This window comes from Mirounga leonina, unplaced genomic scaffold (assembly GCF_011800145.1).
Source record: "Mirounga leonina isolate KUSES-001 unplaced genomic scaffold, KU_Mleo_1.0 Mir_151, whole genome shotgun sequence".
Taxonomy (NCBI): domain Eukaryota; kingdom Metazoa; phylum Chordata; class Mammalia; order Carnivora; family Phocidae; genus Mirounga; species Mirounga leonina.
Window position 1 is genome coordinate 91,765,511 of NW_023270377.1, and position 23,822 is coordinate 91,789,332.

The window sequence follows — 23,822 nt, forward strand, 5'->3', positions numbered from 1 at the left end:
AACAGTGTTTACTACGAAATATGGTTATTGATGCTGCTGCTGTTGACCTGTCAGTGGTGGTGACTCGTTGACATTGTCGTTGACTTACTGACTCTGTTGTCTGCATTGTTGATGTTGCTGGCACTGGTGTTGATGGTGTTGTCCGTGTCAACATTGTCCATGCCGTTGATTTACTGACACTGTTAGCATCTGTCTTAACTTCTTATTGATATTGCTGACTTGTTGACATTGGTATTAATTTTTTTTAAGATTTTTTATTTATTTATTCTGCAGACAGCAAGAGAGGGAACACAAGCAGGGGGAGGGGCAGAGGGAAAAGCAGGCCTCCCCACTGAACAGGGAGCCCTATGTGGGGCTCAATCCCAGGACCCTGGGATCACGACCTGAGCCGAAGGCAGACGCTTAACGACTGAGCCACCCAGGCGCCCCTGACACTGGCATTAACTTGTTGATGACTTGCTGATGTTGTTTACGTTACTCTTGTTATTGACGTGGACATTTTCAGTGTTAGTGTTGTCATTAACATTGGTAACATTGACATTGGTGTTAACTTGTTGATGTTGTCGTAGACTTGCTCTTGGCTTATGGTTGTTGGCTTTACTGTTGGTTGCTATTAAGCACTGTATTTCCTTCTTTCTTCCTCACAAGGTGGCTCACTTGGTTCTCAAGGCTCATGCCAGAGTTTGGCACCACTATAATAGCCACTATCGTCCACGGCAGCAGGGACGCGTGGGCATTGTGTTGAACTCAGACTGGGCAGAACCTCTGTCTCCAGAGAGGCCTGAGGACCTCAGAGCCTCTGAACGCTTCTTGCACTTCATGCTGGGCTGGTTTGCACACCCCATCTTTGTGGATGGAGACTACCCTGCTGCCCTGAAGGCCCAGATCCAACAGATGAACCAACAGTGCCCCAGTCCTGTGGCCCAGCTCCCTGAGTTCACCGAGGCAGAGAAGCAGCTCCTCAAAGGCTCCGCTGATTTTCTGGGTCTGTCTCATTATACCTCCCGCCTTATCAGCAAGGCCCAAGAAGATTCCTGCATCCCCAGCTATGATACCATTGGAGGCTTCTCCCAACATGTGGACCCTGCTTGGCCCCAGACCTCATCCCCTTGGATTTATGTGGTGCCCTGGGGTATAAGGAGACTGTTGCAGTTTGCATATTTGGAATATACAAGAGGAACAGTTCCGATCTACCTGGCTGGGAATGGCATGCCCACAGGGGAGACCGAAGATCTCTTTGAAGATTCCTTGAGAGTAGACTACTTCAAAAAATATATCAACGAGGTGCTCAAGGGTAAGAATGGTGGATATGCTGGTGATTGGAACTTCTTGGTACTTCTTGGTACTTGGTACTTGGTATTTCTCCAAGCCTCAGAGTTTTGTTTAATGAGACAAAGACAGTCTTCCAGGAAAATGAAGCCAAAAGTAGTAGTAGTAGTAATATCATGAATCCCGAACATTACCCTCCTGTCTCCCCCAGAAGCCTCAAGTCTTTGTTCCTATGTTCTTATTCCCTATAATGCCTTCTACATTCTGCCCATCTGAGTCTTATCCACTGATCAAGACTCATCATCTTTTAATGCATTCATTTAATAAAAACGTATTCAGTGCCTATTATGTGCCACACATTGCACAAGACCATAGGGGTTAAATAGTGAACAAATATCATCTTTTCCCATAGGACACTCAGAGTCTACTGAGGAACACAGAAAATTACAATATAGGATGACAATGGCATTATAAGATGGGACTCCAACCCATTAAATCTTCCCTCATTGTTCTGGCCACATTCCTCTCCATCTTCTTTAACTATAACGCCTACATTCCACACCATTCACTTTGATCCAATTAATTCATATCTACAGAATCATTCTTTTGTATGTATGTCTTCTAAAATTTTTTTAAATTTTAATTCCAGTATAGTTAACATACAGTGTTATATTGGTTTTATGTATACAATATAGTGATCTGACAATTCTATACATAGTGCTCCTCATGATAAATGTACTCATAATCTCCTTCACCTATTTCACCCATCCCCACACCCCCTCCCCTTTGGTAATCATCAGTTTGTTCTCTATGGTTAAGAGTCTTGGTTTGTCTCTTGTATTCTTTGTTTTGTTTCTTAAATTCCACATATGAATGAAATCATATGGTATTTGTATTTACCTAATGGACTTATTTCACTTGGCATTATACCCTCTATATCCATCCATGTTGTTGCAATTGGTAAGATTTCATTCTTTTCTACAGTTGGGTAATACTGCATTGTATATATAAATACCACATCTTCTATATCCATTCATCTTTTGATAGACATTTGGGCTGCTTCCATAATTTGGCTGTTGTAACTAATGCTGCAATGAACAGGGCGCATATATCTTTTTTTTTTTTTAAAGATTTTATTTATTTGACAGAGAGAGACACAGCGAGAGAGGGAACATAAGCAAGGGGAGTGGGAGAGGGAGAAGCAGGCTTCCCGCGGAGCAGGGAGCCGATGTGGGGCTCGATCCCAGGACCCTGGGATCATGACCTGAGCCGAAGGCAGACACTTAACGACTGAGCCACCCAGGTGCCCCTAATAATTTTTTAAAAGATTTTATTTATTTATTTGATAGAGAATGGGAGAGCGAGAGAGCACAAGCAGGGGGGAGCAGCAGTGGGAGAGGGAGAAGCAGGCTCCCCACTGAGCAGGGAGCCCGATGCGGGGCTCGATCCCAGGACCCTGGGATCATGACCTGAGCCAAAGACGGTTAACTGACTGAGCCACCCAGGCACAGTAAGCAGATATCCTCATAGAACAATTGTGAAAACTGATGCTCAGAGAAATTACATGATGTGCCCAAACAGCCAGTGAGTGAAACAGTATGCCTTTCTATTTCTGTCTCAGCAATACCCACAAACCTATGAGGCTTCTATTCCTCTTTGTTTCCAGAGCCTATTACAGCCTGGGACAATGTAGGTGCTTACTAAATTATTTATTGAATGATTAAATGAACTATACAAAATATATGAATTACCTGCCTCTTATACAGTTAGTGCTTGTTGAGAGGCTGTGTAATCTGTTAAAAATAGGGCTTAATACTTTGCTGGTTCCCAGTTTGAGCCCAAAGCCATTGCTTTACTCTGATGCTGGTTTTTGGTTGACTCACTAGACTTTCTTTTTCTTTTCCTTCCTTTCTCTCTCTCTCTTTTCTTTCTTTCTTTCTTTCTTTCTTTCTTTCTTTCTTTCTTTCTTTCTTTCTCTCTCTCTCTCTCTCTCTCTCTCTCTCTCTCTCTCTCCCTCCCTCCCTCCCTCTCTCTCTCTCTCTTTCTTTCATATTTTCTCATATTTCTGGAGGCCAGAAGTCCAAAATGGAGATGTCAGTAGGGCCACTCTCCCTCCCAAAGTCTCCAGAGTAGACTCTTTTCTTGCCTCTTCCAGCTTCTGGTGGCTCCAGGCATTCCCTGGCTAGTGACTGTATCACCCCAATCTCTGCCTCCATCTTCATGTGGACCTTCTCTATTTCTCTTTTAAGGATGCTTGCCATTGGATTTCTGACTCACCCAGTTAATGTAGGATGATCTCATCTTAAGATCCTTAATTTAATTACATCTACAAAGACTCTTTTTCCAAATAAGATTACATTCACTGGTATGGGAAGTTAAGATTTGGACATATCTTTTTGGGAATCACTATTCAACCCACTGTACCAGGGAATACTTTACTGTAGGCTTTATTTCTCTTTTTAAAGATGGGCTGTGTGATCATTTTATGTCCGTATTGCTAAACATAAGGAAAAACAAAAGTACATTGTAAATATTTATGCATTCTATAAAAAATTAAGAAGCCCTGATAATAGCAGATGGGACACATTCTCATATTCATTTTAAGGCAGGGATGCTCCTCTGGATTGAGACTTATGACCATAGATGTGGCCTGATGATTTGTAGGGTCTTAGGAATTTTTCTTTTATTCATTCTAGGGAAAAAGGGTTAGCATTTTTGGGGTAACCCAAGTCCCCTCCAAAGTGTGCATATCAAAAGAAAACCTTTAAATAGCAACATCAGTAACAGAGACATTAAAATAATCCTGAGTTTTGTTTTTTTCTGTAGCTGTTAAGGAGGACTTGGTGGATGTTCGATCTTACATCGCTCGTGCCCTCATGGATGGCTTCGAAGGCCCCTCTGGTTACAGCCAGAGGTTTGGGCTGCACCACGTCAGCTTCAATAATAGCAGCAAGCCAAGGACTCCCAGGAAGTCTGCCTACTTTTTCACCAGCATCATTGAAAAGAACGGTTTCCTTCCCAAGGTAGTAAAGAGACTGCCACCACCCAGTACAGCAAACTTTCCGCCTAAAATGAGAGCCTTCACTTTTCCATCTGATGTGCCCTCCAAGGCTAAAGTAGTTTGGGAAAAGTTCTCCAACCAACCCAAGTTTGAAAGAGATCTGTTCTACCATGGCACTTTCAGGGATGACTTTCTGTGGGGCGTGTCTTCATCAGCCTATCAGATTGAAGGAGCTTGGGATGCTGATGGCAAAGGCCCCAGCATCTGGGATAACTTCACCCACACACCAGGGAGCAGTGTGAAAGACAACGCCACTGGAGACATCGCCTGTGACAGCTATAACCAATTGGATGCCGATCTGAATATGCTTCGAGCTTTGAAGGTGAAGGCCTATCGCTTCTCTCTCTCCTGGTCTCGGATTTTCCCAACAGGGAGAAAGAGTTCTATCAATAGACATGGTGTTGATTATTACAACAGGCTGATCAATGGCTTGGTGGCAAGCAACATCTCACCCATGGTGACACTGTTCCACTGGGACCTGCCCCAGGCCCTCCAGGATATTGGAGGCTGGGAAAATCCTTCCTTGATTGAGTTGTTTAACAGCTATGCAGACTTTTGTTTCCAGACCTTTGGGGACAGAGTCAAGTTCTGGATGACCTTTAATGAGCCCACATACCAGGCCTGGTTAGGTTATGGCTCAGGGGAGTTTCCTCCACAGGTGAAGGACCCAGGTTGGGCACCTTACAGGATTGGCCATGCAATCATCAAAGCTCATGCCAGAGTCTATCACACTTATGATGAGAAATATAGGCAGGAACAGAAGGGGGTCATCTCTTTGAGCCTCAGTACACACTGGGCAGAGCCCAAGTCACCGGAGATCCTGAGGGACGTGGAGGCAGCTGACCGATCACTGCAGTTCTCACTGGGCTGGTTCGCCCACCCCATTTTCCGAAATGGAGACTATCCCGATGCCATGAAGTGGAAAGTGGGGAATAGGAGTGAACTTCAACACTTAGCCACCTCCCGCCTGCCAAGCTTCACTGAAGAAGAGAAGAGGTACATCAGGGCTACAGCCGACGTGTTCTGCCTCAACACCTACTACTCCAGAATTGTGCAGCACAAAACGCCCAGGTTAAACCCACCCTCCTATGAAGATGACCAGGAGAAAACCGAGGAGGAGGACTCTTCATGGCCTTCCACAGCAATGAACAGAGCTGCGCCCTGGGGGACGCGAAGACTGCTCAACTGGATCAAGGAAGAGTATGGGGACATCCCCATTTACATCACTGAAAACGGAGTGGGGCTGAGTAATCCGAAAGTGGAAGATACCGATAGGATATTTTACCACAAAACCTACATCAATGAAGCTTTGAAAGGTATGTGAGCATTCATGTCCCCTCTACAGAATCTTCCAGCATCCATAGTTTGGCGGAGTGGATTCCAAACCATCAACAAGTCTCTCTTAGGCCCTAACTCCATAATTCTTTTCCTATCTGGGGTTACATATCCCTTCAGAAATCTGAAAAAAAGCTACGGTCATCTTCCCACAAATAGAGTATTTTCATGGGTCCATCCATTCCTTACTGAGCAACTGCTATGTGACAAGTTCTATTCTAAGTGCAGTGAACAAAAAGATAACATGGAGCTTATATTCTGGTGAGTTCCATGCACCCCAGAACAAGAAACTCTTCTCTAATTCACATTTGTATGTTTAACTTCTAAAGTGGGCTGAGACTGTTGATTTGAGGCATGTCCCTTTACCCCAACAAAAGAATTTGATTTTGCAAAGATCGGTCATTAATTATTGCTGTGAGGGCATCAGTGCTGGCAAAAAAGACAAGGTGATATGTCTATCTGGGCATACATTACTTGTGTGTAGGAGGTAATGGTTTAGGACTACTGTCTTGAATGAGGGGCCAGTCTTGGCTAGGCTTCCTGGGGAACCTCACCCTCCTGGTGTAAAGCTCTTCTCTGCTCCCTTTGGGGTGTTCCCAGCCTACAGACTGGATGGTGTAGACCTTCGAGGCTATTCTGCATGGTCTCTGATGGACAACTTTGAGTGGCTGAATGGCTACACAGTCAAGTTTGGACTGTACCATGTAGATTTCAGTAACACAAACAGGCCTCGCACAGCCAGAGCCTCGGCCAGGTACTACACGGAGGTCATCACCAACAACGGCATGCCACAGCCCAGGGAAGATGAGTTTCTCTATGGACATTTTCCCGAGGGCTTCATCTGGAGTGCGGCTTCCGCCGCCTATCAGGTGAGAAGTCCGGGGCCGTTCAGCAACATGTGTTGCGTACCTTCTGTGCACCCCCCGGGAGGGCAGGTAAGAGCAGGGGCTTCTCACAGACCTGTGGGAGGGAAGTACAGGTACCATGCAGGGAGTCGGGGAGGTCCTTTCCCTGAACAGCCTGGCTTCTTCACATCCCCGAATTCAGGCAGACCAGCTTCTAGGGCTGTGCTGAGACGGGTGTTGGCAGGCAAAACGGAGCAGTGAAGCTGGGCACAGACACTTAGGCAGAGACGTGCAAACAGGAAGCTCCTCTGCTGGAATGGGGCTATTTGTCACCCAGCCTCTTCCAAGCAGGCAGTTGGCTCAGAATGACTGTCACAGGGGCCTGGGCTTGTTTTGATGTCCTGACCACATCTCAGTGTTAGCTTATTCGTGCCAAATGAAGCTCACTGATACAGAAAACATAAGGGTTTTGCTTTTCGCCAGAAAAATGGAAGATAAAAAACAAAGCGTGACTTGCCTAGGCAGTTAGTGAGGAGTCGCTGCTTTACATCTTCTGCCTCTGCTGATTGCCTTTGAAGCAGGAGTAGGGGGAGTGGGACCTGGTCAGGGTCAGTGCTGTGAGCTGACCTGACCCAGGATGCGCTCAGCCCTTGGGTGTGTTCTAGACAACCAGAGCTGCTGAAAATGTTTTGGAGGGAGGTGAGGGTTCGCTACTCCCAGATGACCGCACTACCAGGTTACAGCAAAGTCTCAGGCCAAATTCTGCCATGTCCGGACATGATTAAGTAAATGTACAAACACAAAAGCTGTTCATGGATCCTGTTCTGTGGGCTGGAGGAAACCCCAGTTCTTGGTCCTCTTCGGTGCTCTGGCCAACACCTTGCATGAAAGAATCATTTGAGGAAATGCCAAGATTTCAGAGACAATACTCTGTTACTCTCACTTCAAGCCAACAGAACCCGCTGTCCAGGGTTTCCCCAGTTCGGCCTGATGGACATTGGCATGGATGATTCCTTGTTTTGGGGCTTTCCTCTGCCCTGCTGGATGTTTAACAGCCTCTCTGGTCTGTAGCCACTAGACATCAGGACATTCTTCCCCAGCTTGTAACAACTAAAAATGTTTCTGGACATTGCTAAATGTCTGTTTTGGGACAAAATAGCCCCTGCGGGAGAGCCACTACCCCACAGGTTTACAGCTGGACACAGGAAGGGTTAGGGAATTGATTCTAGGGCACAGGCTGCAGGCCCTGTAGGATTCTTAAGCCCTGTCCATGCAAGGGAAAGGAGTGTCTTAAAAAGCTTTTAGCCAACCCACATCTTGAATGATTAAATTGGCGTCAGCAAGCACCCACTTCTATTCATCAGGCGGTTAGCAGGCACAATTCTCGTCATCTGTGACCTTAGATCGTCTAATTAGCAAAGTGTCATGTACAAATCAAGAACAGATGAGAAGTGCTTATAGTGTGGGCTTCCTGATTAGATATCACCTGATTGTACATTTTTTTTTCTTAGATTGATTTATTTGAGAGAGAGCATTCATGCGTATGGGGGAAGGGCAGAAGGAGAGGGAGAGACAGTCTTAAAGAAACTTCGCGCTGAGCATGAGTCCAACGCAGGGCTCGATCTCACGACCCTGAGATCAGGACCTGAGCCAAAACCAAGAGTCAGACTGCGTCAACCAACTGCACCACACTGGCGCCCCGATCGTGCATTCTTATTAAAACCTCTTATTTGGAAATCTTTTTGAACATAGAGAAAAGCTGCAGAAATAGTAGAGGACTCCTATAAACCCTTTTCCCATATTCCTCAACTGTTAAAATTTTACCATTTGCCTTATGTTCTGTGTGTGTATATACATACACATAGATATTATATGTATATGAACCTGATTTTATCACTTGAATGAGAAGGTCTTCTCCAGGTTTCTCTACCATAAAATTAGTATTTTATAGTTATAAATGATAAGTATTTTGTGGGGAGCTACTTGGAGACCCTATAAATAACCTGTTCCTCATCAAATTTTACCTATTCTAGCAACTGTTAATAATTTTTGCCTGAATCGGTTATTACAGTGATAGCCGACAAACTGATTTTTCTCATTTCATCATTCCTCTTGTATTTGTTAGGTGGCACTCAACAGAAGGGTCAAGCTTTTACTTTTCTCCTATTTACTTATACTATATAAATGTACATCAGCAGTATGGTCTCATGGAGTCCTATTTTATTCAATCAGTTATACTTTTGCTAGTGTTATGTATTTAGATGTTCACATTTTCCCATGGCGGGGGGTGTGCCTTTTAGCCTGATCCTGTGTCCCTTTCACATGGCCCATCATTCTTTGAGCACTTTCTTAGTTCTTTCTGGTACAAGATGCTACAGGCTCATCTTGGGCCTTTTTCTGCCCCAGCCTTATAACCATCTATTTCTCTAATGAGCCCCGGCCTCTTTTACCGGACGGGGCATTTAGAACCCCAGGTCTAGGTGCTGGGTGTGCTCACCACCACTGGGGTGTCTGCATTCCTCAGCTCCCGCATAGACAGAGCCAGGAAATACACGTGTGTACACGCAAACACGTGCACTTGTATGTATTTCTACATCCATCCCATCTCTATGTAGATTGAAAAACAGTGAGTTCATACTGATATCTCCTCTTCCAACCCCACTCCATAGGCTTAATGCTAGCCTTCCCATTGCCGTATTTGTATCTCCTTTCTCCAGTGGTGAAAAATCTAGCTCCGAAGAGCCTCAACCTCGTCACTTATGTTCTCCATCTCCCTGCATTCACCAATCTCCCAGCCACCAAGCCCATCTCCTGCACCGGTGCGGGCCTGCTGGCCCTGGGCCCACCGCTCGCATGGGGGCTGTGCAGGCCAGGCCTGGGCGGGTGTTCCTGGCTGGGATACCAGCACTACCTTGGCGGCGGCCAGTCACATAACATCACAGCACATGTGCTGTAGTGCTTTAAAGTGAAGTAGGGGCGCCTGGCTGGCTCAGTCAGTGAAGTGTCTGACTCTTGATTTCGGCTCAGGTGGTGATGGCAGGGTTGTGGGATCGAGCCCCGCGTCAGGCTCCTTGCTTGGTGGGGAGTCTACTTGGGATTCTCTCTTTCCCTCTCTTTCTGCCCCTGCCCCCCACCCCAGCTCGTGCATGCTTGCTCTGTCTCCAAAATAAATCAATTAAAAAAAAAAAAAAGTAAATTACAGAACTTGTACCTGTCCCATTACCTAAGTCTCTAAGTAGGCATTTGCCCAGTGGCTTACGGTCACTTTCCCTATAAGGTAGGTGGGAGGAGAGAAAGGAGGCACAGAAACCATGACACGGGTTAGAAATTAGAAATTCTGCCTCCACAGTGGCACCACTGGTATTTTTTGACCTTGATGGGGACTGGAGGCATGTGGCATTGTTCATTCCGACTTCTAGTGAGCACCTGCCATACACCAGACTCTGCTGTGTTGAGCGCTGGGACACCCAGACGAAAGCCCCTAGGGAGGTCCGTCAGCGCTCCCACAACTGCGTGACGCAGAGCGACAGTGCTGGGGTGGACAGACAGCATGTACGGAAGGCTGCAGGAGCTCAGAAATCAGAGGGTGGCCAGAGAAGTTTCCCAGAGGAGGTGACTCTGCCTTGCGTCCTGACTCGCAACACCCCTGTTGACAGGAACTTGGGGGGGCTTGACTGCAGCACTTAACTAGACCATGTCTTGTCACCTTGAGATTGAAGGCGCATGGAGAGCAGATGGCAAAGGACTCAGTATTTGGGACACGTTTTCTCACACACCACTGAGGGTTGGCAACGACGACACCGGCGATGTGGCCTGTGACAGTTACCACAAGATTGCTGAGGACGTGGTCGCCCTGCAGAACCTGGGTGTGTCCCACTATCGCTTCTCTGTTGCCTGGTCGCGCATCCTCCCGGATGGAACCACCAAGTACATCAATGAAGCGGGTCTCAACTACTACGTGCGGCTCATTGACGCGCTGCTGGCCGCCGACATCAAGCCCCAGGTGAGGTTGGGCCCTGGCCGGGCTCTGATCCAGTCCACGTGTGGGAGCCGGTTGGGCCAGGGGGCTCTTTGTTCCATACACAAAGTGCTCTTTTCAGATTCAGGTTTTGAACTGTCAGTAAATTCACATGGCACAGAATTTTAAAGGTGTAAGAGTCCACAATGAAGATTTGCCTGCAATCTTTGACCCCCAGCCATCCAGTTCCCTGGCTTAAAGAAGGCAGTCAAGTTGGCTAGGTTCTCATGGCCTCCTTTTGCATCCATTAGCCAGGAGACGTATACATGTGTGCACGTCTGCTCCTTTCTCCCTCTTTTTTCATAACTCTCACATACATGCAGTTTGGTACTTGCTTTTTTTTAACAGTGTTTCTGGCCCATAATTCCATATCTGTATCTAGTTTCCTTGTCGATTTTTCTTTTTAAGTTACGTGGAATTCTGTTTGTTCCTTACCTCTAGAACTACTTTTCCTTTTTATCAACACTCTTCCCTGTGGCTTTTCCAGTCTTTTGCCATTTTAACCAGTAGTGCAGTGAGTCACCTGGCTGTAAATTCATCCGTAGGCTGTGGTCCTAGGAGCAGAATTACTGGGGCAAAAGGGCACGTCGTTTTCAGCTCAGAGTTATTATGAATAATGATACAGAAGCTCACTTGTGAGCTTACTTGGATCTCACCAAAATTTTAGAGTTTTACTTGGGAGCCTAAGGACGCTTTGCCTCTTGCCCTGGGCACGTGTGGTAAAGCGGTGGAGGGCACCTTCTACGAAGCTCTGCACTTCCTCTGCTGTATGGCTGAGATTACATACTGCAGCCAGACCGTAATCCCCACGGTTCCGACTCCCCCCCACCTCGCCCCAAATAAAGTGCTATCTGGACTTCTTTGCCCATACTGATACCATGGCAGGAGCTAACTAGCCATGCAGCACTTATTACCATGAATGCGGAGAGAAAACATGGCCAGTGGCTGCCCTGTGGGACCCAGGGTCTGAGTGGACAATGAACTTCATCACACACAATTCTGAACACCATCAGAGGGCAGGCAGCTCAGGGCCAAGGACGGTAGAGCTTTGAGGGCACCGAGCCGTGGTGGAAAGCAAAGGCGCTAGGGCGGTGTGGGGCTTGAATAGAGAGGAGAATCTGGATGGATACGTGGGCAGGGGAAGGCATGCCAGGCAAAGGGAGAGACTGCGTCTGGGCTGAAGATGGTTAGCAGGCCCCGTGCAGACCGAGGACAGTGGAGACCCCGCTTAGCCAAGATGGGGTGTGTGAGGGCATCAAGGGGAAGGCCACATGGACGTGGCCAGGGGGGCCGTCTCCAGCAAAGGGTTCCCAGCTGCACAGGAAGAGCATGCAGACACACTGGATGATGTTCTCGGGGGTGTCCCTTTATAAGGGAAACACTTCCACTCTCCCGGAGCCTCAGAGCCTCAGACGCTCAGCATGGTCTACGCAGGGAGGTTCTGGAGCACTAGTGGTGAGGATCCCTGGCCCCACCACGACTCCATGATGTGCAGGTCTCAGTGCCTGAGCCAGGGTCACACAGCGGGCAGATGGCAGAGCCGGGACTCAAACCCAGTCTTCTCCGACGCAGATGTTGATTCTCTCACACTTCAACACTTCTGCCCTCCCTATCCCACCAAAGAACCTTTGAACTGTTTGGTCTTCTCATTCCTTCTCTGCTGTGGTTGGAGCACTCTGGATGGAGATGCTGATCTTGCTTTCTCCACAGGTGACCATGTACCACTGGGATCTGCCACAGGCACTCCAGGATGTTGGAGGCTGGGAGAATGAGACCATTGTGCAGCGGTTTAAAGAGTATGCAGAGGTGCTCTTCCAGAGGCTCGGGGACAAGGTGAAGTTTTGGATCACCCTGAACGAGCCCTTTGTCATCGCTAACCAGGGCTATGGCTATGGGACATCAGCTCCAGGTGAGGGTCCCAGGCTCAACTTGCCAGCTCTCTGGAGCATGGCATTCTTAGCCCCACCAAAACTTGAAATCCAGGTGGCCCTGGAAGAAGAGGCCAAGAAAGCTCAGTGGTGCTGCCTCTGAATCTCTGCTCTTGTTCAAGGCTGCCTGACACACAGCAGGTTTCCCCTTCTGACACCACTTTTTGCTAAACATGGATTTTACAGGTCAGTACCTCCAAATGGCTTCATTTCTTTGTGCTTTTTTTGCCCTGCCTCAGATGGAAAGCTTCCTGAGATCAGAGACAGGGACTAATTGATGTAGGAAAGGACAGGCCATCAGACTGTACAGGTCCACAGTGTGTTTTCTGCAACTTCAAAACCCAAGTTTCCAAGAACTGATTCGGCTCACCTGAGCTCATCCTGACTTGAACCAATACGAGGCTGCTTACAGACATTATTATCCCACTTAATGTGGGCATTTCTGCTGCAGCCACATTCGGGTCCTTGATTACAGAGCGCTCTCCTGGGTCTGATTGGGGTGCTGTGTAAAGTTATCTGCAACTTATTACTTTTCTAAGACACAAAACACTTGTACTTCCAGACCACATAGACCTGAAGGGTTTTGAATAAGGGACTGTGGACCTGTTCTTGTGCCTTTAGAACCATCCAATTCACCTTTTCTCTAGTTCTGAGCTTAAGTCGTTACCACATTTATCTCCCATTGGTCCTTGGTTGGTGCTTTGGTTTACCATTCCTTCAACTTCCTTTAACATGTGAGAGGTGGGGCCTTTCTCACGACATTTGCTCTCAAGGAATCTCTTATCAGCTGCTTTCATCAGCCGAATTCTCCAACCCTTACTTCCACTGTAGGTCCCCACAGAGTTCCAGGATGTCCACTCCCAAGGCACATACTCTGCTGGGTACCTGGCCCGATCTGTAGGAGCCACTCTTTGGGAGAATGTTACAGAAACCAACATTTACCATCTTCTCACCAGACACAGTGCTGCTAGGTGCTTCACATACACACTCCCATTTCCTTCTCACAAGAACTTTCTTATTGCTCACTTTGCCAAGGAGGAATCTGAAAGACTGAATTACCCAAAGTTACACAGCCAGCTAGAAACCAAAGTTACACAGCCAGGATTTGAATTCGCTTCCTCCTAATACCAAAATCTACACGCTTTTTCCCAAACATAGATGTTATCTGTAGGGAGAGAGCAATATTCTTGGCCATGTTCATTCTTTGTTGACATCCCTGTGTTTCCAGGAATCTCCTTTAGGCCTGGCACTGCCCCCTACATCGTTGGCCACAACCTCCTAAAGGCTCATGCTGAGGCCTGGCATCTGTACAATGATGTGTACCGCACCAGGCAAGGTGGCGTGATTTCCATCACCATCAGCAGTGACTGGGCTGAGCCCAGAGACCCCTCCAACCAGGAGGATGTGGAGGCCGCCAGGAGATACGTTCAGGTCTGTGTTTCCTCTGGGCATTGTTAATACTCTTGCCTGTCTTTCCCTCCTGTCATCAGCTAATGGAAATGGAATTAGATTGCAAAACAAAGATTTAGGTTCAAGGCCCTGTTTTGCTATTACCTGATTTCGTGAGCTTGGAAAAATCACCTAAACATTTTTGTACCTTAGTTTTCTCATCTATGAAGCAGAGGCGACCTGTCTATATCATAGGTTTGCTGCGATCAGAGTTCTTTGGGGTTGAGTTTTAAGTCTTAAAAATGATTTGTCCATGTAGTCCTTGCTGCATGCAATACTGGCTTGAAGGTAACAGAAATTCCATCTCTTCAATCTCTGGTTTGATTATAGTAGCTGATAGAGCTAGGCTGCAATGTCACACTTCACCATCAAATTTTATGTATTCGGCCTAAGAATTCCTGGAGTTGGGGGACTTTGGATTCTGTGAAATTCATTAGTGCCCATAATTTTCCAATTCTTTGAGTTTAACATAAGGACATGCACCTTTGGTCATGGAATTTTGCTCCTAGAAAGTAGTTACGGGGTGCCTAGCTGGCTCGGTTGGTTAAGCGTCTGACTCTTGATTTTTGGCTCAGGTCATGATCTCAGGGTCGTGAGATCTAGCCCCATATGGGGTTCTGTGCTCAGCACAGAGTCTGCTTAAGATTCTCCCCGCTTCCTTCTGTCCCTGCCCCTGCTCACGCTCTAAAATAATCTTTCTTTAAAAAAAAAAAAAAAAAAGGAAAGAAAGAAAGAAGAGTCACTAGTAAGCAGGTGCCAACAAAATAGCCCATCCTTCCTTCAGTGTGAGCCCCTGACATCAGGAGAGAAAAGAATGGCCTTTGTCAAGGCACAGCTTTTCCCTGATTCTTGCTCGTGTCTCTGATGGGGTTAGAAAGCACCCTCTCCCATGTTTCAGCATCAGAAAAGAAAGGCAAGGGTCTCTCCACACTGAACCCCCGTTTGGCTCTGTGGAGGAGCCTGAAGACAGCAGCATTCTGAGGGGACAACCTGGCTCTTTGTTTGCCAGACTTCTCACAAGAGAACTTGGTAACAGCGATCAAATTAATGAATGCAAGTAAGAGCTTAATTTTCCCATTTATTAGCCAGCTAGGAAAAAAGTCTTGGAACAAAAATAATGCATCTCTCATTTTAGACTCACAGAACTGGTAAAGTAGAGCAATAATTTTCCTGAAGTCAAAACCCCAAACCTCAGGAAATGTTAGGCTCTAATCTCATTAGATTGAGCCACCTGTTCAACTGTGATACTGCGGCCCAGGATCATGATACATACCCTAAAATCAGCTTCCACAGAAAGGGACACTTTACCTCGAGTGCGCCAAAGCCTCTTTTGCCAGGGTGTGTGTGTTCCAAAGCCGCCTCTCTGAGAATGGAAGGCTGCCCTCACCCCACATTTAAGGCATCAGCCAGCAGGTAAGGGGATGGGGAGAGACCGAAGCAGCCTCTCAGGACCCCAGCATCATAGCATTTGGGTGCCACATATCTCCCCTAAGGGTAAGGATGGTCTAGACCCCATTCAAGAAAATAGGCTGAAAAGTTCCCCAGGGAACTTTTGGCCTTGGGCAGCCAGGAAATCCTTGCAACTCAGCCCTCCCCAGAGCCGTTCTGGTTGATCCTTAGGGCAGGATGATGGAGAAGGGCCTGCTCTGTGATAAAAGGAAATCCACGGCCTGGAAGCTTCTAGTCTCTCCCGCTCTTCTGCACGACCCTGCCAAGGGCAGCCAGGCAGCATCTATTGAGTCCTGAGGCAGTGCTCAGTGCAGTTCATCTCCTTTTGAGCTGCAGGGGTTGAGAATCTCCGCAAGGAGATGGTAGCATGTGGGAAGACCTGTGGGCATTTAAGCTGGAACATGCAAACAGCTGCAGAGGAGATGCAAGTTTAAGACGGGGTGGGGAAGGGAGGTGCTGGAAGGAAGGGGTGGGTTCTGAGTGACTTGTGAGCAGGAAAGCTGCTGTCTCCTAGTGTGACCCCCTGTTAATGCCCAGGTTGTCACCCCCACCCCACCTGCAGTTTATGGGAGGCTGGTTTGCACATCCTATTTTCAAGAATGGCGATTACAACGAGGTGATGAAGACACGGATCCGTGACAGGAGCTTGGCTGCAGGCCTCAGCAAGTCTCGGTAGGTCCTGGTGCCCAAGTGCTCAGCCAGGGAGAGGTCAGGAGGAAGTCTGGTCTGTGATACCAAACTGAGGCTCCTGGTAGACAGCTCAGTGGTAAATGTGTGGCCGTTGGGGTCAGAGAGGCCTGTCTTAGGCAAGTTACTGTATCTCTGAGCTTCCCTGCTTGCTGGGGAGACTGAACATGATTGTGTATGTGAAGCTCTCAGCCGAGGACAGGGCCTTGCTATGTGTTTGACAAAAGGTAGATGCGGTTATTCTCTGTAGAACAGCCAGGAAATATGTCTCAAGGGCACCCACTTCTTAGTAACCCACCACCTCCAGCAGGGACAAATTCCCCAGCTCATCCTATTTACTATTATCATCACCACCTTATGAGTGAATGTGGGTAGGAGTGGGTGACTGCCAGGCATGTGCTTTTTGTCATTTGGCCTGTAGGAGGCGATGGTTGCACCAAAGCAGTCCTACTTAGGGCCCACTCCTCTTCTTGTCAAGGGAGTAATAGCAATGACACCCAGCATTTATCCATCTTCCAGTGGCACTCTTAGTCCTATTTAAGGAGGAATAAACTGAGGCACAAAGATTATGGCAAGATTACCCAGCTACTGAAGTGACAGAGTCGGGATTTGAAACCAAACTATCTCCAGGGCCCACACTCTGAGTTTAAGAGTCATCTGGCTAGGATTAGAGGTGAGGTGTGCGGAAGGGGACAGAGTGACCTGACCCTCCCCTCCATGAGCAGGGCCTCAAGGATAAAAGGAATTCCAAAGGTATGAATTCCTAACATAGCCGGCGAGTCTTTCCCTTATGTAGCCCAGCTGTGCAGGTTCAATACTCCAGTCCCCATCCTTACAACACACTCCTGCCCTGGTTGGGGCAAGTCCTGTGGAGCGGACTGTGCGTCAAGGTCTGATCTGCCAACTCTGGTCTCCACCAAGCAAGCTGGCACTCTAGTCCACCGACACAACTCTGCTGAGCACCTCCGTGTGCCCAGGTCAGGGCCACGTCCAGTAAAGTCCACGTAAGGGGAGGCGGCTTCCAAGTCTGGCTCCTCAAGCTGCCGACACACCAGCTGGGAAGAGAGTAACTTTACCACTAAAGTTCTCTCCTGAATTTCTCCATACAAAGAAAACTCAGAAGATGAGATGAGGGTGGGCTGAGTAGAACCAGGAGACTTCATGGACAAGGTGGGACTTCAGTTAAGCTGGGCCTTGACAATGAAGTGTGGGAGAGCAGAGGGCATTCCAACTGAGGGGAAGGGCGTGAGCGTGGCCTGGTGGGAATGAGCGGGATACCTGCAATTGAGGGTTGGGAGGACTGGCCCAGTGGCTTGGGGGTGGGGGTGCCAGGCACAGGGGGTCAGCCTTGATGCCACAAGCCCTAAGGAGCTACTGCTAGTAGCTTCTGGGCAGGAGAGTGAGGGGCGTGAGGGGTTTGGGCTTTAGTTTTCTCCCAGCATTTCAGAAACCCCAGTGGGGGAAGGCTTTGATCCACCAGGTGAATGGCAGCAAAAATCTCAATCAAAATGAAAGTGTCAGCTGCCCAAGCAGGGTCATCTCTAAGCAAGCCTAAACTAGCAGCCCCACGGTTTCCCTGTCAGGACACACATGCCATCACATGTGGCTGCAGAACCTGTAAGTGCTGCCCCCAAGTGCCTGTCAGTCACGTTCAGTAGAAAAGTCTCACTTAGACTACACGTGGAAAATGCTCCACAAGAGGTTTAAGAAAAGAAAAAAAAAGTGTAGTAAAATCATATGAGCATAAAAGTCGAAATCTCAAAAGTTCAATAAATTTTAAAAAATATTTCCCCTATTATAAGTATGGACTTTGGAGAAAAGAGGCAAGCCTAAACTACAACAGAAAAAAGTACCTTAGAAAGGGCAGATTATGGAAATAAAAATGATATTAAAACCTGGTGACCATGAAGGATTAGTCTCAAGGGATGTATCTCTGACACGTTCTTGATTTCAAAATCTATCATAGATGGTAAACCTCTGAAGTTGCGTGTCAATTTTTGAAGTAAACAAAAATGTTCTGTGGATATGGACATGTGTGTACATAATGTCTGTATGGCCCTGAAGAGGTGGTTTATAAAAGTCACTTGTTGTTTCATTTGGCCAACGCAAGAAGAGAGAGGGCCTTGTCACAAGAAAGGGCAGGGAAGTTTATGGTCTGGTGGGAGGAGCCTCGCCTCGGGTGCTTCAGCAGCAGCTGGAGGGACCTCTCCTTGCTTCTGGACAGCTGCCCACCTCACCACCACCAGGCCTATAGTTAGAGCGCTCTCCCAACCCTGCCCTGGGACATTCTTTTCCCAAAGCATGATGCTCAAGCCCCCCACTTCTCATGGCTCCTTCCATCCAGGCTCCCAGAGTTCACGGAGAGTGAGAAAAGGAGGATCAATGGCACCTATGACTTTTTTGGGTTCAATCACTACACCACCATCCTGGCCTACAACCTTGACTATGCCTCTTGGATCTCTTCCTTTGATGCAGACAGGTAAGTCGGCCAACAGGGCATTTGGAACAATCTCTGGAGAAGACAGCAAGGTGCCTCTTTGCCCAGCTCTTACTGCACAGCCTCAGGAAAGTTACCTCCTGGTGCCATACATCCTGGGATTTGAAGATGAGTCCACTCCTGAGACACCTAATCAAACCTCTGTCAGTCTGCTGGTAATACCAGCTAGCATTTCCAAAGTGCTTCCCAATGAGACAGACATACTTGAAGTTTTTGTCAAACATGTTCAAGACTTCAAGTATTTTTCTTCCCTTGGTTTTCTTCTTTTGTCAAATTTGTTTCACTTATCAGATGTATTTCAGTCAAAGTAACAGTAAGGTTGGTGTTTCCTCCTCCCCCCCTCCCTTTCTGGGGTAAAGGTGAAACTATTATTTCTGCATTACACAAATGCACTCATGGTGGAAACATCAGAAAGCAAGAACAGAAATTCTTGTGGGTGTCATTCCAGAAGTGTATGTGTATGTGTAGGGGGTATACTACCTCTCCTTCTCTTCATCAATATAACATGTAAGGACATACATTATATAAACTATGTAAGATATATAGTATAGTTTATGTAGTATGTATTTATACATAAAAATATATTACCAAAAACCAAGATTATATGTATATATATATGTACTATCTTGTTCCTTTTATAATGAGCATGTTTCCACATCAGCTGTGAATCCGTCTAGGTTCTTTTAAAACAAACACCTACCCTCCCCCCCAACTGCATTCTGCAAACCCCAGAGTCAGACTCGCTGAGGGGGCTGAGAACATCCCCCTGCTGGTCCCTGTCCGAGCACTCACTGGACTCTTGCTGCCTCATGGTTCCTTGCACTGTCTCCCCGTGACCTGTGTTCAAACTTAGAAAATGTTCTGGGTCCAGTTCAGCTGAGAAAGATAAATTCAGTTACTGATAAGAGTGTATTTTTTTTTTCCTGAAGGATTTGGACATTAAGATCTAAATAATTCATCCTTATTTGAAATGTATGACTCTGCAGAGAAAGACAAATACCATGTCATCTCACTCATGTGAAATTTAAGAAGGGAAACAGAGAACATATGGGAAGGGGAGAAGAAAGGAGAGAGGGAAACAAACCATAGGAGACTCTTAATAGAGAACAAACTGAGGGTTGGTGGAGGGAGGTGGGTGGGGATGGGCTGCATGAGTGACAGGTTTTAAGGAGGGCACTTGTGGTGATGAGCACTGGGTATTTTATGTAAGTGACGAATCACTGAATTCTACTCTGGAAACCAATACTGCACTGTAGGTTAGGCAAAATTAAAAAAAAAAAAAAAAAAAGTGTGATTCTGGAGACGTTCAAGTTTTTGTGCTTCCCCCAGCAGGTGCTGCTTTGGCACAAGCTGTTGCCCTCTCCTGGTCCATCACTGGAGAGAGGCAGGGTCTTGGGCACTTAAAGCAGGTCCCAGCCTATCTGCTGCCTGCCCTCACCAAATGGGGGCCCCAACCATGGGTGCCTGTGGCCACACCTGTGGTGCTGACTAGATGTCACTGACGCAGGGAAGCCCATTCTCTCTCCTGACACAGCACTCAGATCCTATTGGAGGCTGTGATCAGGGAATCCCAGAGCCTTTCACAGCCTTTGGACGGTTCAGTCCATGAGTAAAGCCATTCATCTGTAGAGGTGCAAACAGAGAGCTCAGGTGGCCTGTCACAGCTACACTAGCAATGAGCAGTACGACTAGAACTAATGAAAAGAGGAGAACGTGAGGCAACCTGACTCTTCTGCGGTTAGTTATGACTGTCAAGTCTAGACTAAACCTAAGGCTTTGCCTAGTATAAATCCTGCTTCGTGTTTTGTGCAAAGGGCCTCTTGGGATTTACAGACTGAGACCTAATCTCTCGCGTTTGAACCTGTGTAGGGGAGTTGCCTCCATTACAGATCGCTCCTGGCCTGACTCTGGTTCCTTCTGGCTGAAGATAACACCTTTTGGCTTCAGGAAGATACTGAACTGGTTAAAGGAGGAGTACAACCACCCCCCAATTTACGTAACAGAGAATGGAGTGTCCCAACGGGGAGAAACAGACCTCAATGACACCCTAAGGATCTACTACCTCCGCAGTTACATCAATGAAGCCCTCAAAGGTAGGGAAGGCCCATCCCTTCCTCCGTGTGCACCTTTCACCACTGGAAACACCTGCTAACGTCTCCAGTTAGGGGAATACTGCATCCACGAGACCCCATCATGAGAAAAAGGCGGCTTCTCACTCCTGATGGGTTTAAGCTTTTCTTTGAGGCTGCACTCTGAGTCTTTTCCTTCCTAGATGTAACTCAGCAAGCAAACCCCGTCGCCTGGTAAGAGTGAGACCTGAATTCCTGGCCAGAGTCATCTGCTCTGCCAGATGATCCCTGATGTCTGATGTCCCTGAACAGCAGCGACCTGCTGAAAGCAGGGGCTAGGAGGAGGAGAAGCAGGCTGCGGGGGCTGTCTGTAGGGTCTTTTGTTCCTCAGCAAAAGTCTGAGACCCTCAGCTCAGCAGAACCCCCTGGGATGGGATTAGGGCAAGGGCCTGTAAGTAACTGAGTGAAAGAGTGAGTACTGCAGCAGCGGAAAGAAATGCTTAGAAAGTCCTAGCCCAGTGAAAATCTTTTCCAAGGGCCACTTCTTTTCTTTAGAAAGAAGCATTAACACTCTAAGGCACTCCCCAAGACTGGTATCCCAACATGTGGAGACAGAGGATTGCGTGACTCAGCAGGATTAATGTAGCCTATCCATGTTCCTGATTCCCATTCAGGACTGAGCCTTTCTAGGAAAATGCTGATGGCTCTTAAGCGGGGACTGTGGGAGAGCTGTGGGCAGGCGTGGCTCCTGTAGGCCCAGCGGAATGGGGTCTTATAAGACAAAGGAAGCTCATGCTGTGGCCTCTGCATTTGGGCAGCTGTGCAGGATAAGGTGGACCTTCGAGGATACACAGTTTGGAGTGTGATGGACAACTTTGAGTGGGCCACAGGCTTTGCAGAGAGGTTTGGTCTGCATTTTGTGAACTACACGGACCCTTCTCTGCCAAGAATCCCAAAAGCATCAGCCAAGTTCTTCGCCTCTATAGCCAGGTGCAATGGCTTCCCTAACCCTGCTGCGGGACCGCACCCTTGCCTCCAGCCAGAAGGTGAGCCGTGGCTCTGGGAGGGACTAAAGCCAGAAGGTGAGAGGGGCCTTTTCAGTCTATTTTCTTCTAGTTTATTCCCCTCTTCTCTGCCTTTCTCATATTTATTTTCATTCATTCATTCATTCATTCATTCAACCAATATTTTCTTTGAATGCTCCAGACATTCTTACGATGAAACAAAGGAACCAAGGATTAATGTTACATCTAGAAACTAGACCGTGGTCTGGGAAGAGCAAGTCTAGATTCTTGTCCCAGACCTACCACTAACTGTGCAACCTGAGGCAAGAAACTAGGCACATGCTTCCAGGTGGATGTGAGGATCTAATATAATGACTGCAAACACAGTGCTTGGCATGATGTAAGGGGCCTAATACTTGAATGACTGAAAAAGCATTAATTACTACAGAAAAGAGATAATTATCCACTTTACTCCAATTGTTGACAGATTTTTAAAAAAAAACACAACTACTTCAGAGGTTCAATAACTCGGGGAAAGGGATGCATCCTGTCACCTCAGCCAGGAGCTCACTCTGGATACCTGTGTGACTCTATTCCAAGGACCTAGCTTGGGTTTAATATCGGTTAACACTGATTTGGTAACTACATCTGTATGAGTGCATAAACTGTCCTCTGTCTTCCTCTCCTAGATGCTGGACCTACCGTCAGCCCCCTGCAAGAGGAGGAAGTTCAGTTTCTGGGGCTAACACTAGGTGCGACAGAAGCCCAGACAGCTTTGTACGTATTCTTTTCTCTGGCAATTCTCAGCATCTCATGTGTGACGTTTCTGTCATACAAGTACTGTAAGCACTCCAAGCAAGGGAAAACACAAGCAGGCCAACAGGAATTGAGCACTATTTCTGCATTCTGACCCACAAGTTACCACTTGCTCCAGTTCTGCAAAACAAGCCGTTTGCCTGTATACCTTCACTGCCCACAAAACTCCTTAGGACCTTCTACTCTGCCCATGCCAGATTTCTTCACAACGGCCTTCTGCACTGTTAGAGACTACATGAATCTTGAAGGCTCTCAATCTCTAATTAAAATGGAAATACATGCATCTTGTCCCAGTATCAGGAATTCATTAGAGCACTGGAAGACCCTGTACTTGGCTCTTGTAGAAATAGGAGTAAAAACCATAGCAATCCTTTTTATAAGACATCATCTCCACTGTGTAGATGGACTGCACTGTCATCTCCTGCCCTCTCTTCAAAATGCCTCTCAGCCTCAGACCTTGTGTTGCTCAGAAAAGAAAAATGGTACTGTAAGCTATATCCTATATCCTATGGCTGCTTCTCCTTGAGAAGGTAGGTTCCGCAGAATTTATACAGTCACACAAGCCCTCTGGGGCTTCTAAGCTTTTCCACGAGACCCATGGTTTCTGTTTATATTACATATTCCCTGAGCAGAGATACCCTAACATCCAAAGAGAGATGACCTCTGAATGAACCTTTATTCCCCTCATAGCCACCTTTTATGTCCTTCCTGCCTTTCCCCTGCCCAGGATGACTTCTAAGGACCCAAGTATAGCCTTCAAGGCCCATGTAATCTGCCCTTGGTTCACTTAGCCTGTTTCTCGTCTTTCCCTCTCAGTTTGTGGTAATTCTGAACCTTGTGTAAGCCCTTGACTATCCCCTCTTCCTTTGTGTCTTTGCAAATACTATTCTTCCCCCTAGGATGCCCCTTCTTCTGAAAATGCCTTCAATCTCAGCTCAAATAATGCACTTTTCCCTCTGCATAGCTTCCCCTGAATTCCCCAAAACATTCCTTCCTCTACTTTGCTTATAAATATCCCCTATTACAGCTTGTCCATATTATACCGGAAGTGTGTATTTCTCTATCAGCCTCTTGAGGATAAAGGACCATGTCTCACTGTCCCTAGCAAGCACATTTTGCAGACAGGGCATAGAAAGCACACCTGCTCCTTTTGTGTGTTCATTCACAAAACACATCCAAAGTAGTGGTAGGAAGTACAGAAAGATGATGTGGTCTTTATCAATTCCCCACAATGTGCTAATAATAGACAATCTCAGTACAGAATACTTAAAAGCTTATTTGGTCTATACATTCTTTATAGGTATCAGGGAACTGAATGTTATTTATAAATAGTAGTTTTCAGCTAGATTTAAAAGAGTGATCATGGGGGTGACTGGCTGGCTCGGTCAGTGGAGC

General features: G+C 47.0%; 1 protein-coding gene across 1 annotated transcript in view; it reads left to right on the forward strand.

Moving 5' to 3' along the window:
* Window positions 1-23,570, forward strand: part of LCT (lactase) — a 49,642-nt gene extending 26,072 nt beyond the window's left edge. The window contains exons 7-17 of the mRNA XM_035008134.1: window positions 649-1,294; window positions 4,096-5,646; window positions 6,266-6,534; window positions 10,223-10,513; window positions 12,239-12,437; window positions 13,685-13,887; window positions 15,917-16,026; window positions 18,386-18,520; window positions 20,408-20,631; window positions 21,426-21,653; window positions 22,301-23,570. Of these exons, the coding sequence (XP_034864025.1) occupies window positions 649-1,294; window positions 4,096-5,646; window positions 6,266-6,534; window positions 10,223-10,513; window positions 12,239-12,437; window positions 13,685-13,887; window positions 15,917-16,026; window positions 18,386-18,520; window positions 20,408-20,631; window positions 21,426-21,653; window positions 22,301-22,521 (4,077 nt within the window). The 3' untranslated portion in view covers window positions 22,522-23,570. The remainder of the gene's footprint in view (window positions 1-648; window positions 1,295-4,095; window positions 5,647-6,265; window positions 6,535-10,222; window positions 10,514-12,238; window positions 12,438-13,684; window positions 13,888-15,916; window positions 16,027-18,385; window positions 18,521-20,407; window positions 20,632-21,425; window positions 21,654-22,300) is intronic.
* Window positions 23,571-23,822: the final 252 nt, after the last annotated feature.